The following is a 19,184-nucleotide window of genomic DNA, read 5'->3' as shown; positions in this document are numbered from 1 at the left end:
TTTTTTAAAACTTAATGTGTTTAACTTTCCTCATCATATCCAGTTGGCCCTTGAACAACGTGGGGTTAGGGGTGTCGACCCCTACGCAGTTGAAGATCTGGGTATAAGTTTATAGTCAGTGGTTCCACATCTGTGGATTCAACCAGCCTTGGATCATGTAGGACGATAGTACCTATGTACTGAAAACTATGCGTGTGTCAGTGGACCCGCGAGGTTCAAACCCATGTTGTTCAAGCTTCAACTGTACTTTTCTAGTGTTGCACTTCCCTTATGTTTTTAGCAGCTACTGTACTAATTAAAGTGAATTATACTTGTCAATTTTTCTTATCTCTACTCTGAATAGAGGTGAACCTAGATACTAAGCCTGCTTCCACCAAGAGCATTCTTTCTTTCCTGTGCAGCCTCTGAATTCTTGCCAGGAGTACTTTATTCATTTGTCAGATTCACAAGTAATTTTGTAATCATCTTCTGTGTGCCAGAGATGGGTTTAGGGACCACGGATAAAGCAGTGAACCAGACAGACAAAAGTCTTGCCCTCATGGAGCTTACATTCTAGTGAAGGAGATCAGATAGAAATGAGTAAACAGATAAGTCATATAATTTTAGAGGGTAGGAAGTGCAAAAATATCTTAATGTAAGGAGAGTGAGGGAGAGCAGGTAGGACTCCATTGGATAGGTTTGTTAGGGGACAGCTTCACTGGAGAAGTGGCATTTGAACGGAGACCTGAATGAAGAGAGGAGCAAGCCATGGAAGATGTGGAGTAAGCACATTCCAGGACAAGGAGGCAATGAGTATGTAGGCATGTAGGTGGGTGGAGTATTTAAGGAAAAGCAAGGAGGCCAATCTGGGCAGAGTACTGAGTGAAGAAGAATGTGGTAGGACATGAGGTCAAGGAGCTAGCCAGGGGTCTGCTCTTGTAAAGTCTTGAAGGCCAGAGTAAAGATGTGGATTATTCTAAATGAGTAGAGGGGTTTGAACTGGAAAAAGGCATGATCCAAATCGTATCTGAATAAGGTGACCTGGTATAGAGAAGGGACTTGGGAGGATAAAGAAGAGGTACAGGGGTCTTCCCTGGTGGCGCACTGATTGAGAATCCACCTGCCAATGCAGCGGACGCGGGTTCGTGCCCCGGTCCGGGAAGATCCCACATGCCGCGGAGCGACTGGGCCCGTGAGCCATGGCCGCTGAGCCTGCACGTCTGGAGCCTGTGCTCTGCAACGGGAGAGGCCACAACTGTGAGAGGCCCGTGTACCGCAAAATAAATAAATAAATAAATAAAGAGGAATAGGGAGACCAGTTAGGAGACTATCACAGTGCTCCAAATAAGAGATGTTTATGGCCTAGGTTAGGTTGGAAGTTTGCAGCAAGTGAAAAGTGGTTGAATTCAGGTTGTGTTTTGAGGGTGTAGCTCTCAAGACCTGCAGATAGATGTGAGGTATGAAGGAAATAGTAACAAGGAGACAAGTCGTTGATGATTATGTGTGCAACTGGGTAGTATCACTTAGAAGAAGGGGGCTGATGGGAGGAGCAGCTTTTGAGGGAATATCAGGACTTGGTTTGTTATCTTGGATGCCCTGGTTTGATATCTTAGATGCTCTTTAGGTATCTAAGCGTCTGGACGGTGCTCAGACTGTACTTTGTATCCAAAGGTATCCAAAGCCACTTCAGATGCAAAATGTTTCAAGTTGACCTTTGCTGCTGCCAAAATAGTAGCCACTGTGGGCAGTCTGCAAGATGGCATCTTAGGTTTCTGAGGACGAAATTAGAATACACAAAGGGGGAAATAAGTGTATAATTATATAATGTAGATTTCATATTTAAATGTATGGGAAAAGCAATAATTAGTTGGCTTTTGGTTTTAAATGGAAATAGCCACTCATTGGAAAATAATTACTCTAATTTCAATTCATTTTACTTTAGATCATTCTGTGATGAAAACAGTTACCAAACAAGTTCTCCAGATGGAAGGAGTGCCAAGTCAGAGGTATATAACATGTTTCAGTTCTCTCGGAAGAATTCCTCTTTAATGGCTTGGTCTTCTTTCTTTCTTAAAAGAAAATTATCAAGGTACTTTCTGCCATCTTAAAACTAAGATTTGAGTCAAATCAAATGGCTTTTCTGTTTTTGAAAATGTTGTGTGATGCTTTAATTTAGGTTCCCAGATATGCAGATTGAAAACCTTTTAACTTCTTATTTTCTGTAACATATTATCGTTAGTCACAATAGTCTTTTTTTTTTGGAGATAAGAATGAATAGCAGGAGCAGCATTTGTGAAACCAAATCTAATATGAAACTGACTCTTTCTTGTGAGTAAATTTGAATTTTGAAACAGCAAAACAATAAGGTTTAATAAAAAGCAAAATAAATTGTTTATGTTTATGATCTGCCAATTTCCCAGAAAGAGTTTTGTGGTGACTTTAGTTATATACCAGATACATTAAAATCACCAGTGGACAACACATCTTTTATTCAGGTGCCCTCTGAAAGTTTTAAAACTTTGTTGACTTCATATCACTGAACGGTCCACTTTAAAATGGTTAAAATTATAAATTTTCTGTTTTGTGTCGTTTACCACAATTTTTAAAAAATGTGTTGTTTGAAGATTTTTGGGGTTTATAAAGGTATTGTATTAGCATAAAAAAGAAAAATTTAAGAGACCACCTCTAATCCCATTATCCTATCAAGCAATATTTACATTTTAATTTTCTCTTCCTGCTGTCTATAAACATAGTTCCACATAGCTTCATTATAATTTGCAATTCTTATCTTTTCATACTAAATTTCAATTCTGTAATTCATAGTTATACTTTTTAACATTGCATTCACAAGGTTTCATTGAGTTGGTCAAGTTTTTAAATTGGTGAAAAATTGGAAATAACCTAAAATAAACTATTGTAAACATCTTCATAAATACAGCTTTTTTTTTTCTACTTAAAGTTGTATGTTTTTGATTCTCTATTCATCAACTTGCTTGGACAACAGTGTATTAAATAAGTTGTTAAGAGTGTTTATGAAGTCAAAAAAAAGCTTATGATCGTCTGCCAATTGTTATTTCAAGAGAGTGATATTTTAATAATCAAATAGTACATTCAAAGAAGTTAAGATTTGTGATATCACACTAATTAGATATTATTATTAAAAATTTATATCATATGTAAAGCATTCTTAAAATAGCTACCTTGACTTTTGCTATGATATTAGAAATGGAAATCTATATAAATAAAACATGTATATGTAAAACATATTAGGAATTCTGTAAAACTAGTACAGAATAATAGGGCATCATGGAATGAGAACAGTTAAACATTTTTTTTTAGTTAGCATGATTAAACAAAGTGGAAATGTAACTGAAGTATACAAACTCATTGAGCTCTTTTAAGAGTAATTTTATTTCTTGGGCTTTTTTTTGTGTTTGCCTCAGTTATTTGGAGACATAGAAGTAAGCCAAATCAGTATCTGGGTATATACCTAGATCCAGGTGAGTATAGGGGTGAAATAATGGTGTGAATTGTGTCACATTTATATTGTACTTATGTATGCCTAATAAAAGATGGGAACTTTTATTAGAAATTTTTTAATCTCCTAACAAGAAAAGTGTAATTAAAAAAATTTTAATACAAATGTATTTGCATTAGTTTCTGAAAGGAAAGGAAGGGTATACACATACATACCATATGCATACAAACATTTTTTTTGATGGCAATTAAGTTAAAACACAATAAAATAGCACAAAATGAACTGAGCTCCTATATATTTTTAAGAGGCATGTAAATCACACAGGATCGTGTGTTGATTATCAATAAGCTACACTCTATGAAATATTTGTCCTATATTACCGCATACACTCCATTTTACCCTGCATCCTAATGCTGCTAAAATATAGTAGAAAGCAGCAGCATAGCACAGGGAGATCAGCTTGGTGCTTTGCGATGACCTAGAGGGGTGGGATAGGGAGGGTGGGACGGAGGCTCAAGAGGTTGGGATATGGGGACATGTGTATGCATATGGCTGATTCGCTTTGTTGTGTAACAGAAACTAACACAGAATTGTGAAGCAATTATACTCCAATCAAGATCTATTAAAATAAATAAATAAAATAACATAAAATACAGTAGCTTTGAAGGATAAATATAACCATTTTAACCTATGATGTTTGTTTTCAGTAAATTCAAATTAAATATTTAAATGTGAATTTTAATATATGGTTTGTTCTAAGTAAAATATTAACACGTAGGTCTAGTTTTTGCAACCAAATGCCTCTTTACTACTGAAATATAGGGTAAGTCTCCACATTTCACTCTTTCATCCAGTGGGTTTCATTTGTTTTTTTGTGTGTTTTCTATATGAAATCAAAGGAGCAGTGAAGGTTGACAGGCTTATAGGAGGGTAAAATTGACTCACCTACCCCCCAGCAACTTGCAGCCTTATAACTTGTATTGTTTTTACATAGAAAAATTCATCTTAAATTTAACTTTTGGTCTACTTCTGAAGATTCTGTTTGGCAGAAGTCATGGGTGTATCTGTGTTTCTGTGTCCTTGAGATTCAGAAATGCCAAAGGTGTTCTACGATTCAGGAAACTTGAGTGTTTCTACATGATACATAAAATGTATCATACTTTGGGATTTTTTTAAAACTTTTATTTTTGCATTTCTGCACATCTCAATACTTTTGTTTTAGTTAAAATAACTTGTTACTGTAGAGAACTTATATTTTTTTTAAAATGCTGGCTTATGTAAAACCTTTGTACAAAACCGATCCTCTTTTTAATGGGCTTGGCATCATTGTCAAGTGCCTTTTTGATTCCTTTCGACGTGTGCACGTGTGACATTTGCTCTGTAGACCTTTGGTGCATCTTGATTCCTTGTTTTCATGCTTTGTCAAACTGTAGTCTTGGCCACAAAGAAGCCTGTAAGTAATGGAAGGAAACACTCTGCTGGTCAAGAATGTTACCCTCCTGAAGCGCTACCACCTGGAGTGTCTGGTTTCCGGCCATTGTGTCCTGCAGAAAGTGCAAAAAGCAACAGGTAACCTGTTTGCATTCCCTGTCTTTTTCAGTCATTTAGAGTTCTTTATTTTGGAACTTGTATTATGTGGGTGGTCTCTGGTGCTTTGTGTAGGGAAAAAAGGTAACTCACACATGGCTTCTGCCTAATGAGCCTTCTAAGGAAGAAAAATTAAAAGTAATTGGGAGTTTCAAGTTGTTTCTCAAGTGTCACAACAGAGGTAACTCCGTGGGAGTCTTGAGGAGACTAAAATGATCACCAATTGTGCATGTGAGAAAAGTTTCATTAAAGGCAGATGTAGTTGAGCGAAGCCCTACAGCACAGAAGTAGGAATTTGGATACGTACGAATGGGAAAAAAGACATTTTAGGCATGGGAAATAGTTTAATGCAGAATGGATGAAAAATATGCATTAGACCTCTTCTAAATCAACTGGCTTATTAACTCAGTAAATCAGATTTAGTGAGTCAAACTAGCATTACCTGATTTCTTATCCAGGGGATAGCTGTTCATAGTAATTTTTGTCACAGAACAGTAAATAAAATGGTTGAATTATAGCTTTAGGCTTGCTAAGTGAAATAGATGGCTCTAGATGATCTTCAGGTGACTTACTTGGTAGTAATCAGGAAATTGGGGATTAACAATTGCTTAAGAAAACAAAGAGAATTGATTTTAAATAGTACTTGAAGTAGTTCCTGTGTAAAATATCTGTTCAGTTGCTCATGTTAAATGGATGTTTCTAATCCCCACTGGACAACCGACTACTTTTTTGCAAATGGTAATGTGAATTGCTGTTGCATAAACTATAGTGTTGAATCCCCAGTGTTTGCACTTGAGTTTCACAGCTCTGTGGTTTCCTGTCTTCTTCCTGAGACACTTAATTGCAGGTCCATCCTCGTCACACAGGGTGGTAAATTAGAGAACGATTAATATCACCATTTAAAGAAGAGAGGCTGAAATCTCAACCGTCCTGAACATAGGAGCTGAAGGGGCCTCTCAGCAGTTCAGAGAGTTATTACCAAGCCAGTAGGCTGAATTCTGTTGTGTTTTCTCCGTAGCAGAGCCCTCCAGGTCCTTGTTTTGAGCTTATTTATTTTTATACACAATTCTGTATGGATACTGTTCATACTACTAAATAGTTGTATTAACTGGGTTTAACTGGTGATGTATTTACATGAAGATCTAACTTCGTTTTGTTGCTATCTTTTTAGGGGCTTTCCATTCATCAAAGCTCGTGATGTATGTAATCAGTTGGTGGTGTGTAGCTATCATATTTATGATATATAGGGCTTGAATTGGGAAAGGTGGATGGTCATTCTTCTTGCTTTTTAAACTGACAGAGCCTTCCAAGAAGCATTTCCCTCTCTGAAATAAATCCATGTAAAACATGTTTGGTCGCTCTCCCAATGCAACTGTGTAGTTGTGTGGATTTGGCACATAACGGGCAGCCTTGTGGTGATGTCTGTAAACAAGGAATCCTGTTTTCCAGTCCGCAAATCAGCTGTTACCCAGTGAAACGAACTTGACTGCCATTTCTGACCCCTCACATGGAGCTGTCATACTCAAGAATGTTCACATGTTTTCAAGAAACGTTGTTTGCGGGCTATATGTACAAATTCCTGATCTGAAAGCCAATATAAAGCAACATCTCCCAAACCTCTGCTCTCTCACCAAGGCCACACACATTCCCTCGCTTATGGCCTCGTGGCAAGCGAATACTGTCAGTATCAGATTCTCCTTCCCAGTTGTCTTGGGAGACTGCATAGTTGCTCTGTGAAAGGCACCACTGCTGAGGTTGAGAGAAGAGCATCTTGGGTGTCAGTCCTGGCCTTGCATTCCCAGAGAGAGGGGTGTGCACCTCGATCTCCTGTTAGGGTTTTCCTATGCTGCAGGGTTTGCTGCTTGTTGTCAAAATGATGTCCTAGTGACTTGTCTTCTGCGTGGTTATATAATCCCAGCACAGTTCTTTATGATCTGTAGACTTTTATGGGGTTGTGGCCAGGTCAGTTTTTAAATGTTTGGAAATGTCCTATTGAACAACATTGCAGTGGCAGTGAAGCTTGCTGGGAGAATTGTTGCCCTAGTTTTGGCTTAAGGGTGGTGAGAAGATGAAATTTTTGATGGGTCAGTTTTAGTTGTGTATGTGTATGTGATTTAATTTTTGAAATTCTAATGTCTATTATTCACAGCTTAGATATGCTGACTTTCTGATTATTCATCAGTCCCTTTACTGATGTATTTTCCTCTGAAAAACTACATTTTCTTCCAGACTGTTTTTGTCTGATGGTGAAGAATAAATTTTTCATTTGCAGTATAAAGTTGATCTGAGAAAAGATGTTTACCTTCGATCTTCACTTGGCTTCTGTGAAAGAAACTTAATAAAATAATATGGGCAATTCCCATTACTAATCCTAACCACGTACAACAGAGGTCTGTACAGTAACATAGCAAAAATAAGTTACTGTACTTTTACTTAGTCATTGCCTGTTTTACACTAAAGGGCAGTGAGAGACATTTATAAATAATGATACCTCAGATCACTTTTGTTAAATGTCCTCTAATATTTGGATATTTGGTATCTGGCTTGTGTTGTCTTTTATACAATCTTGTCTTCTTTCTTTGCACGTTAGTGTAACAACTCTGTGGTTTCCTATCTTCTTCTTGTGACACTCAGGTCCATCAGAATTTCCTGTGACGGTGACAGTAGGGAGTCCTTCCTCCTCAGAAATCGAAGAGGTCGATGATTCCTCAGAACGTGTTCAGGAAGAGCCAGAGAAAATCCGTTTGAAACAAGAAGCATTGCAGGTACAAAGTTATCACTTTAAAGCTATAGAGAAGATTATTTTTCAAACGGAAGGCTGATTGCAATACAGCACAGCTTGTGTGAGGGTTCTGTTTTCTCCTCCCACCTGCATTGTATCCCCTTGAATGGTTCCTTAAGCTTAGACCAAGGTGAATGGTGGACATTTGAACTCTAAGAAACTAAAATCAAAACATGTCGTTAGTAATATATTTTCCTTTCCTTAGAACCTTAGTATATTAGATTTAGGGAGAAGCTTAGTGATCATAAGATAAGGAAATTGAGTTCTGAATGAATACAGTCAGCTGATTCAGTGCTCTTGTTTTACAGATGAGAAAATGGACAGTTCTAGTTGAACTCTCTTTTTATAAGAGGAAAATATGGCCTCATTTTAAATAAAAGTAAAGTTGAAAAAAGTTTTGATGTTGATAGTCTCCTTTCCTAAAATCAAAAATATCAAGAAGCTACATTCTATTACCAAATAAACCTGACCTCTAATGTCATTCCATACTTTTGTTTGTATGGACAGAAAAGAAAAATTGATTTTTATAAGAAATTTTTGCACCTCAAAATTAATATATTTATTTTATTTCAACTTTAATGCAGAGCTGAACATTTCTAGTAAATAAAGGAACACCATTTGTGGGGGACCTTGTCTTTGTGCTACAAAGTCCATGTTTAATTTTTTTAAATTATTTAATATGATTTTCTCTTCATATGAAACATGACACTTGACAGGTTTCAGAACTAATTATCCCATTATTGTAGGACTACGGGAATTACTCTTTGATTTTCAAAAGAGTTAGATTTTTATTTTTTAATTAAAATTAATGATAATATAGAGAAATTTTAAGAAAAGAACTTAGAAAATTATGAAATGTTAGAGTAGGAGAAATCTATAGTTCATGTAGAGTTACTCCCTTTCGTTTTATAAATGAGCACCTACAATTTGTAGAACGTAAGTGGTTTATTAGTAAATGGCAGAGTATGACAAGACCCTAGAGCATCTAACCCGCATTCCTTGTTATTTTAGATGTGGTGTATTCATTTCCTTCACGAATAGACCACGAGATTGTATTTGTAAAAGCAGTAATAGACACTGGGGAAGTCCAAGAAGTTTAAACACTGGGACCACAGAATAGCAGATTCAGAATGCACTGAGAATCCTTTTAGCTCTTCTCTGTTTTGACAAGGCACTACAATGATGGTATCAAAGTGTTTAAGTATATATGCCCACAACAATCAAGAGATTTCAACATAGTTTTGAAAGAGAGAAGACAGGTGGAAGAGTGTGAAACTGAAGCAGTAGAACAGAGGGAAAAGCATCACCTAGAATATGCACAGGGACCACCTGCAACTGAGGAGAATTCTGACCCCACCTGCAGAAGTAGCTCCGTGCTTTGATGCGCATGTAGGAGAGAGTGTGGAGTTAGTTAAAAGTGTGACTGAGATAGGGGAGCTCATTGAAGGGTTGTGTTTGGAGGAGTGGACTCCCAGCCCCGCCCTCACCCTCCTGAAATGAGATGATTTCATTTTGAAAACAGTGAAACTGGCGAGAACTGGGGCAGCTAGTGTGAGTTTTTACACCCTAGAAAATTGTGTTTGGGGGAGATCCTATTACAGTTACTGCCTGCTTCTTCCTGCATAAGAAGCCAATCAGTCGTTGACTTCAGGGAGCTTTCTGCGCTCATTCTTAAATAGAAAATAAGTGTCATTTGCCTGTTAGTTGAATAAAGCTTACAACATGAGAGAGGGGGGAAAAAGAGTGAGAACATATCCTTAGTAGGACCAGGGACAATTTAGGGAACAGAATAATTTAAGAAAAAACCCTAATTAGTATCCTGAGAGAGGTTTAAAAAGAGCTAGCAACTATAAAATAAGACTAGGGTATTAATGAAAAGGAGAATGGTCAGAAAGCAAGAGAGGTCTCCTGGAAATGAAAATATGGTTGCTGAAATAAATTCAGTAGGAATTTAAAAAATTTCTCAATATATAAAAAAGAAAGACACAATGGAAAATGTGATAGAAATATGTTAGAGAGGCTGCATCTGGGAGATCCCACATGTTACTATTAGAAACTCCAGACCCAGAAAAACAATGGAGGGAAGCTGTCAAAGGGCAACAAAATTCCCCACAGCTGAAAGTAGACATCAGGCCTCAGATTGAAAATAGTTATGCAAGACGAGCAAGAATAGACTCATACCTAGGCACCCTTCATTGTGAAACTTTAAAATACTGAAAAAATAAATTAAAATAGAATAAAATACTGAGAGGATACATCCATTCCAGAGAGAAAAATACTGGTCACCTAAAAAAAAAGGTTACAATCTGACTTTATCATACTTGTCATGAGCACCATGGATCCTGGAAGGCATTAGAAAGATACCTCCAAAGTTTTTCAGGCACATAATTTTCACCCTAGGGGTTTGTATCCAGCCAAACTATCAGTCATAAGTGGAGGCTGAAGAAGATATTTTGTACCCAAAGAAATTTGAAAAATTGACCTCCTGTGCTACACCTTAAGCTATTTATAGAAATAATCCAGCAAAATGAGGCAATAAACCAAGAAGGAAGGTAATAGGGGATTCAGTGTAGATTGCAGGTAGTCTAGAGTGGAGAGGCTTCTATTGATTGTGTGATTGAGAGCTTAGAAACACCTTGAGGCATATCGTACTTACTAGGTGTTAGGCACTGTTGGAAGGGAGGAGGGAGAGGAAGAGGAGAAGGAACTTGAACTCCAGAGGAGAAAAGGCTATACGGACATAAACCTGAAGCACACTAAACTATGGTTGATTTTTAACCTACTATTGGTGAGGAAGGGAAGAATCCACTTCAACCTGACACTACAGATGTCCCCCTTTTCAGTGACACACAGGGGTAATGACCACCTATCTAATTTGTTGTCCAAACCAGACCTTGTCCAAACTCCTTACACTTCAGTAGTGTAAGGAGGCACTCTAATGCTGTAATATCAGGACAACAGGTATAAACTGGAACAGCCCAAGGCGGCTTGGGGTATGTGGTCACCCTGCACAAGGGCAGTGACACTGGCACAGTATGGAACGAGGTGTAGTCTATACACAGAGACACAGTACATCTGCAGTGGGCAATATTAATTTCATTGTAATAATGGCAATACTGTCTTGGTTTGCAGCTTTTATTGTCAACGTGCATGTAATCACAAATAACTAAAGTAAACTATACTTAGTATGTATTAGTATTAACTTGGTATGTACTGAAATGTATTGTGTACTAGTATGTACTTAGTATATATTAGGCTCTAAGTGTTTTTGCATATATTAACTCATTTAATCCTCTGAATAGCCTTATGAGGTTGGTGCTAATATCATTCCCACTTTTGAGAACAGGAAGCTAAGACAGGGAAGGAACTTGCCCAGGCTGTACCTAATTTAAGGTTGGATCGAGCCTTTGAGTTTAGGCTCTCTGCCTGTTCTCTTAAACCTTACTCTGTACTGACTCTCAAATAACAGAAGAATTAACTGCACATAGAATAGAATATAAATTTCAACCTTGACAATGTAAGAGCTAGGTTTGGAAGGTAGACAGGAGGCAGAAAAAAGGGAAGATGGTATGAATGTCCTCATTTTACAAAGCGTGACGTTGAGAGAGTTTCTAGTTGATCAACAATGTAGGTTTTTAAGTATATCACTACATGTCAAAGAGATCATGAGCAGTGGAATAACTCATGATGACATAACTTTACTGAGCAGTGTGGACATAGGAAAGAGTGTAGAGGAACTAAACCCTTACTTATTAGTAAGTTAGAAAGTGAACAGATAATGCCTCCAATTTAGTGAGAAAATAGTCATGTGAGAGTATTACTTGGAAATGCAGAAGAATTCAAAATGACAATAGTTGGACCTCCCTGGTGGCGCAGTGGTTAAAAAACTGCCTGCCAAGGCAGGGGACATGGTTTCGAGCCCTGGTCTGGGAAGATCCCACATGCCACGGAGCAGCGAAGCCCGTGCACCAGAACTACGGAGCCTGTGCTCTAGAGCCCGTGAACCACAACTACTGAGCCCATGTGCCACAACTACTGAAGCCTGCGCGCCTAGATCCTGTGCTTCATAACAAGAGAAGCCACCGCAATGAAGAGTAGCCCCCGCTCGCCGCAACTAGAGAAAACCTGCACTGCACGCAGCAACGAAGACCCAATACAGCCAAAAGTAAATAATAATAATAAAATAATAAAAATAACAATAGTTGACGTAAACCTCATAAAAAAGGAAATCCATACAGCCAGTAAACACAGAAAAGTGTACGACTTCATTAAGTAACAAGTGAAAAGTGAGTCAAAACCAAGGAAACTACATGTCAATCAGATTGACAAATACATAAATAAAAAGTCTGGTAGTATCAGGTATTGTAGACCTGAAGTACTATGGGAATCTTCTACCCTGTTTATACTGGAGTATAAATCGACACAACTACTTTGGAAAGCATTTAGCCCTCTCCATCACCTGAAGGTATATAAATAGCCTGTGAGCCAGCAGCCCTCACCCCCGCCCTGTGTAAATGCACCAGAATAACGGGTACAGCAGGATTCCTGTCCATGATTTGCATTAGCACAAACTGAAAGCAAACCAAATGTCCATTAAGAGTCAAAAATTAAATAAATGATGTGTATTTGTACAGTGGGAAAACTCTCCAGCAATAAAATTGAATGAACTAGAGCTACAGGCAGCAATGTGGATGAATTTTTTAAACCAATGTTGAGAGAAAGAAATAAGATAGAAAAGACTTCATATACTATGATCCTCTACATAAAGTTAGATGTTGACACAACTAAACTCTTTTGTTAGGGATGCATACAGGTTAAAGGAAATGATTGTCAAGAAGTGAGGATGGTGTTTAACAGGGAAGAGGGAAGGAGCTTGTGATGAGAAAAGGATATGGCGGGGGTTTTGCGATGCTGACATGTATCAATACTTTCAGATTCGAGTAGTGTTTATGTAAGTATTCTCTTTTTAAAGAGAAAATTTCAGTTTAACCCCTTCACTGCTGTTTGCATTCGCATGTTCATTCATTCAGCATTAATTGCACATGTTCTATGTACCAAGCACTCTTCTAATTTTATATGTGTTTTAGCTCATGTAATCCTCACAAGAGCTCTGTGATATGGGAGCTTATCTCCATTTTATAGATGAGGAAGTTGAGGCCTAGAGTTATAGAACTTGTCCAAGGTTATATAGCTAATGGGTAGTGCCAGGCCCATTTGCCTCAGAGAAGCTGAATTTTTACAATATAATCTAAAAGAGAAATTTAATGACTAATTATAAGCAAAAAAAATTGCACATTAAAGAAGATGACAAATTTTCATCTATCCAGTTAGAGAAAAACACAGTCTGTCTTTCACACACGTACATCTTGTATTGGCAGGGATTTTCCTTATTAAGCAATTATTTATTGACCGTCTACATTATGCTAGGCACAGGTGCTGGGGATAAACACTTAATAAAATACACCCCGTCTTCAAATAACTTGCACTCTAAGTGAGGAAGTAAGCCAACAGTTATAGTAGAGGTTATATACCAAGTGATACATCGCTGATGGCAGTGTAAAATCTCAGAAATCTTTTGGAAAGAAGTTTGGAGATAGGTACCTCAGAGCCTTAAAAATGTTCATTTGCTTTGATCTCAAACTCATTTTTATGGGTTTATTGTAAGAACGTTATTCTCAATATGGAAAAAAGCCTTCATGCATAAAAACGGTTATTTTGTCTGATAATACTGAAAAGTTGGAAAGAATTTAAATGTGTAAAATGGTTAACCAGTAAACCCACTCAGTGGAATATTTTGTAGCCCACACAAAAAAATCAAGGTTATGAATCCCCTGATTATATGAGAAATGATTGATTTCAATGTTAAATGGAGAAAAGTTGAACATAAAATTTGATATCCAATATGATGGGAGCTTTGTCCCAGAAAAATCACCCTAGCCGGTGTACAGAAGGGTGGGAGAGCAGATGGCAGGAAGGAAAATTATTCCAAAGCCTCATCATTAGTCTTACTTAAGTAATAGAATATCAAGCAATTTTACTTTCTAACTTTTTTGGTTCCATATTTCCATGTAAGGGACATGAATTCTGAATACTTTGTAGGAGGAGGGTACACTTTTTCACAAAAATTTAGCACTGTGTTCTAATTCCCTCCATTAGGGGGAGAAACTGTTGCATGTAACTGCACTTTGATGTGCTATTTAGAACCAATCAGGAATTTTAGTCTACTTTCCTCTGACCGTGGTGAGGGTCTTTTGTTTGTTTGCTTATTTGTTTAGAATTTCTTTGAAATCAGTTTTAGATGATTGATTAAACCATTATATTAAAAGTAGAGGAATTTTGCAATTTTTTCCCTTTTTCCCCATTGAAAACTTGACTGGCTTTAGTAATGAAACATTAAAGAATTTGAAGTTCTTAGACTCTCAATTTTTTAAACATGTTCTGAATATAAAAATATATGTTCATTGAGCAAATGTTTGAAAACAATGAACAACTTCTTGAAGGAAATAAAAGCCACCTCTGCATGTACACACACCTAATCTGCTCTTTTGTCTTAAAAAAGTGTCAGAAATATTTTGCCATGTCACTAAATACTCTTCCACATCAGAGAATTTGATTAAGCTTATGCATCATCTCCCAGGAAAAACGCACAGATATATTTTGAATGTAGAATTCCTGAAGCCCATTCATTAACTCTGGTTGAGACCTCTTGTCATTTTCTTAGTGGCTTCATAGCGCATTCCTTCAGACGGTGAGCTGTTTTTATTTAAAGCGGTCCCAATTTGGAGGCTCTTAGCTTTCTTCTAGGGTTTGGTTATAAACAATCTCATGACATCATGTTGGTAGATAAATCTTTGCCCACATCTTTGATTTCCTTAGGGTAAACTCCTGATGTAGGATTGTTGTTAGGTACCAAAAGCTGCTGTCCAGAAAGTGATACCAGCTCCTCTCCCAATGATGGCATATAATAGAGTTCCTCATTCTTTAAGTGATTGTTCAAAGCAGTTAAAAGGTATAAATATATCATACTGCTTTCATAAGTATAGGAATTCTGATTGTTTATCGCTGCATAAGAAACCAACCCGAAACAGTGGCCTAAAACAATCACAATCATTTATTTTGTTCACGAACCTGGAGGTTGAGTAGGATATTGATTCTTTTACTACACTCTTACTGACTGAAAACAATACCTATTTGACTAGCTCAGAGTTCTGCAGGTCAGAAGTCCAGGCACAGCGTGACTGGGTTTCCTGCTCAGATACACACGGGAACATGTGAGTTCCCTCCTGAGTGTGTTAAAGCACATGAAATTTAAGTGTAAGACATTGAGCCCCAAACGTTGGATGTTCACCCTAGTTTGTGTGGGTCACAGAGCTGAAATCAAGATGTCAGTCTGGCTGTGTTAGCATCCAGAGGCTCTGAGAAAGAAAGCCTCCAGGCTTCTTCCGGCTTGTTGGCATAATTCAGATTCTGCAGGTACAGGACAGAGGTCCCCATTTCCTTGCTGGCTGTCAGTCGGGGGACAGTCTCAGCTCCTAGAGGCCTCTCGCTTGCCTTCCCTGGCACAGCACAGGACTTCTTCAGAGCCAGCAATGGAGAGTCTCCCTCTTGTCCCTTTTGTACTTCAATTCAGGAAGAGTTCAGGTCCTTTACATGGGGTGCCTGAGTAGGTCCCATCCACCTAGAATAATCTGCCTATCTTAAAAAATCAACTGATTTTGAACCTTAATTCCATGTGCAAAATCCCTTCACTGCAGCACCTAGATTTAGAGTTTGATTGGATAAGTGGAAGGTTTGTGTACTTCAGTAAGTAGGAGTCTTAGGGGCTCTGTTAGAATTCTGCCTATTGCAAGCAGTGTCCCCACTTCCAGGACCGAAGTGTGTTAGTTCCTAAAACTCCTAAGATAGTTTATCAGTGTTCATTTTATTACAGTGACCTTGGTGAAGGGAAGACTACCACCTCGGTGAGCAGGAATGGCAGCCAGCTTCCTGAGTCCACAGTGTGGCTCTGCTACTTAGTGGTGTGACCTTGGCTGTGCTGCTCTACTTACTCTACTTCTCTGCCTCTGTTTCCCTCATCTGTAAAATAACATGGAGTTAGTGATCGTTCTTTCCTCGTACGGTTTTTTTAATAAATTTATTTTATTTATCTAGTTTTGGCTGCGCTGGGTGTTTGATATTGCTCACGGGCTTTCTCTGTTTGCGTCGAGCGGCGGCTACACTTCGTAGTGGTGTGCGGGCTTCTCATTGCGGTGGTTTCTCTTTTTGCAGAGCACGGGCTCTAGGCGCGCAGGCTTCAGTAGTTGTGGCACGCGGGCTCAGTAGTTGTGACTCGGGGGCTCTAGAGCATAGGCTCAGTAGTCGTGGCGCACGGGCTTAGTTGCTCTGAGGCACATGGGATCTCTCCGGACCAGGGCTCGAACCCGTGTCCCCTGCACTGGCAGGCGGATTCTTAACCACTGTGCCATCAGGGAAGCCCCCTCTTAGGGTTTTGATGATTAGATTATTTAATGCCCAGGGAACTCCAGGAACAGTGCTTGACTGTAAATTGCTTTAAAAGTGATTACTCTTGGGGCTTCCCTGGTGGCGCAGTGGTTGAGAGTCCGCCTGCCGGTGCAGGGGACGCGGGTTCGTGCCCCGGTCCAGGAAGATCCCACATGCCGCGGAGCGGCTGGGCCCGTGAGCCGTGGCCGCTGAGCCTGCGCGTCCGGAGCCTGTGCTCCGCAACAGGAGAGGCCACAACAGTGAGAGGCCCGCGTACCGCAAAAAAAAAAAAAAAAGAAATGCAAATAGGGGAGCCTGCTTTGGTAGAGTGGGGAGCCCATTATAAAACAGTAACCTGTAGACAGAGTAATTAGTAGGTACAGTTTTTTGTAAAGACTAAATTGAAGGCAGTTTTCATTGAAAATATTCGGGAATGGATAAGAATTTTCCTCTCATTTATTTTGCTTTTTTGATAAGTTTGAATTAAAGTTACTTTTGTCTTAGACATAAAAATTATTATTAATCTTCAGGGAAGATATAGGTCAGTGGTTCTCAACTGCGAGCAATTTTGCTGAAAGAGGGAAGTGGAGATGGATAGTTGATGGAGTGGTGTTTTGTCAGTGAATGAGTTGGTGTTGGGAAGGAAGGAACAAACACATTCTTGGAAACTGGAGGAAAGGTGGTAAAGAAGTGTGGGAATGGAGGTGTGACAGGCGGTGGACAGGGTGCATGGTACATATTGAAGCTGCTAGTGAGACAGTGGGATGTCTAGAGGATGAACCTGGAAAGGGCTGAGAATTTGGGGGAGAGGCTTGTAGTCTGGAGTAGGATGTTGACTTTTAAGATTTTAGAAGTATTTCATGACTGTAGCTCTGGGGAAATCTAAACTGCTCTTCTGTGATTCTAATAACCTTTGTCTTTTCTCCTTTCCTCCTCTGGGCCAGGCTTGGGCAGTTGGCCACAATGGCTGGTATAGATCAGTCAGATTTTCATTTACTAGGTCGTCCCTAGATGAATTCTACTGTTAGTAGTCCACCTAAAGAAGAAAAGAAGGCACTTGAAGAGGAAAAATCAGAATCAAAGCAGAGTGCCCCAGGACCTACGCAAAACGTCCAAGTAAGTGGAGAGGACAGCACTTAATGATTCTAAGAGTGATTAGCAAACAGGAAATGACCACGTCAGAGAGGAAATAACCATGGTCAGTCTCTAGTAGTTCACATGCTTGGGAGCCAGAAGACTCTGGAGTCCTCTCCAAATCTGAGATTAGTAAATGTGGGCCCATTTCATGATACTGTATTGTTGTACATAAGAAAACTGGAAGTTCTTTAGAAAATGTATGAGTTAAAGCAAACTCTCCTTAATGAAGAAAGAAAACATTACAGAAAATATTCCAAATTTTAAATGGTATAAATGTCTGTTCTGTTCATATTTTATCTAGGTTTCTATTTGTATGCAGTCAGCTTACAATGAAGGAACACTAATGAAGGTACACATACTGATATAATTTTTAAAATAAGTAATCCAGACATAGCTAATAGGTAACATATTAGAGTGAATCACCTGGTTATGGGAATGGGAGGGGAAAACCTGTCAGCTTTTCCTCCAGCCTTACTTGGAGCCCCCATCAGCCCATCTCAGAGTGGTCTTGGGAACTGACAGCTTGAGAACACAGTCTGGTCACAAACTATATACGGTTTACATGTGCCTGGAGGATAGAAAAGACATTAATTATCCTACAGAATAGGGTTTTATTTTTAGTGAGGGAAAGGAAATGGGTAATAACTACCCCAATCACCAAAGTCTGAAAATGTAGCGGACGTAGCCTTGGATATAGCTAGGTTAAGCTGAGAATCACTTGGCAAGATATAATTACAAAAAAAACTGGCTCTGAAATCTTCTGATTAATCAATTGACTGTGTTAGTAATAAGATTACAGAGTAACATTGAAGTTTTGAACTCTACTTTTTAATGGTTGGCTTTGTTCATCACTGAATTTTTGTCTTGTCTTTTGTCTTCCCCTCCAGTTTCAGAAAATTACAGGTGATGCTGGGATTCCTTTGCCTGTCGACTCCTTCCATGTCCCAGTCTCTACTCAGGAGGCCTTAGAAACTTCCAAAGACAACCTGGGGGTCGCAGTCACAGAGCAGCGGCAGGAGTCTTTTGAAGATTTCATTGCTAGAACATGTTCTCCTTCAGCAGATGTCATTTCTGGAACTGGAAGTCAAAGAAAAGAAGAGGAATTACCTAGAAATAGCAGGTCTCCTTCAGAGAAAATGACCAAAGCATAATATACCAAAAACTACTCTGCTAAGAAACAACCTGGGAAGGACCTGCATTCCTGCTCTGACTCACCTGTAAAGCAGAAAAGCAAAGGAATTGGGCAAAATAATTCTTTGGTTAATAAACCAATTAAAAGTGAGTCTTCGAGAAAACACATTTCTGTTAAGAAAGAGAGTAGAATAGTGACTGTGTCATCAAAGACAACTAAAAGTAAACTCAGTCTACTAGAACATTCTGAAAGTGAGACTCTTGGATCTGATTGTGAATTTCCAGAAAGCATCCATATTCCATCACGCCTAACATAGGTCTACATCTTTTAAAATCTTTTAAAATTATGTTTTTGCCTTCAAATTTTAATAAATTACTTATGTTTTTATTATAGCATATGGTGTTTTGAAATACTTGACTGGAAGACATTCGAGAAACATTTATCTATACTTTTTTATTATAATGAAAGTTTTGGTGTATTTTTCCTTGTAACACTTTGCACCATTCATTCAGCTAGTGTTTACTGAGGGCTTCATATGTACAGTACTTTTCTGGGTGCTATTGCTTTCATCAGTGAACAAAATAAAGCCTTTACTCTCCTGGAACTAA

General features: G+C 38.5%; 1 protein-coding gene across 3 annotated transcripts; it reads left to right on the top strand.

Annotated features, from left to right (window-relative positions):
* Positions 1–1,892: 1,892 nt before the first annotated feature.
* Positions 1,893–18,781, top strand: LOC308619850 (centrosomal protein of 78 kDa-like). 3 transcript variants are annotated; one of them, XM_081239071.1, is made up of 6 exons: positions 1,893–1,985; positions 3,423–3,479; positions 4,891–5,026; positions 7,679–7,809; positions 17,746–17,793; positions 18,338–18,781. In XM_081239071.1, exons 3-6 carry the CDS (start codon positions 4,918–4,920, stop codon positions 18,593–18,595), a joined length of 546 nt encoding a protein of 181 aa, XP_081095197.1. In that variant the 5' UTR covers positions 1,893–1,985; positions 3,423–3,479; positions 4,891–4,917; the 3' UTR covers positions 18,596–18,781. The 3 variants fall into 3 exon arrangements, with proteins under 3 accessions (XP_081095197.1, XP_081095199.1, XP_081095198.1); XM_081239073.1 differs by lacking the exon at positions 3,423–3,479; XM_081239072.1 differs by lacking the exon at positions 1,893–1,985 and having other exon boundaries at positions 3,174–3,479.
* The last annotated feature ends 403 nt before the right edge of the window (positions 18,782–19,184 follow it).

The sequence above is a fragment of the Mesoplodon bidens genome (genome assembly GCF_964165515.1).
Source record: "Mesoplodon bidens genome assembly, chromosome: 7".
Classification (NCBI taxonomy): domain Eukaryota; kingdom Metazoa; phylum Chordata; class Mammalia; order Artiodactyla; family Ziphiidae; genus Mesoplodon; species Mesoplodon bidens.
Note: the sequence above shows the minus strand (reverse complement) of the source record. Positions and strands in the feature narration are given on the sequence as shown.

Excerpts from the sequence above, each read along its gene's own strand:
- LOC308619850 (XM_081239073.1), top strand. The coding sequence starts at position 4,918 with ATGGAAGGAAACACTCTGCTGGTCAAGAATGTTACCCTCCTGAAGCGC. Across the intron at positions 5,027-7,678 it reads GAAAGTGCAAAAAGCAACAG|GTCCATCAGAATTTCCTGTG; the intron begins GTAACCTGTTTG and ends TGTGACACTCAG. Across the intron at positions 7,810-17,745 it reads TGAAACAAGAAGCATTGCAG|GTTTCTATTTGTATGCAGTC; the intron begins GTACAAAGTTAT and ends TATTTTATCTAG.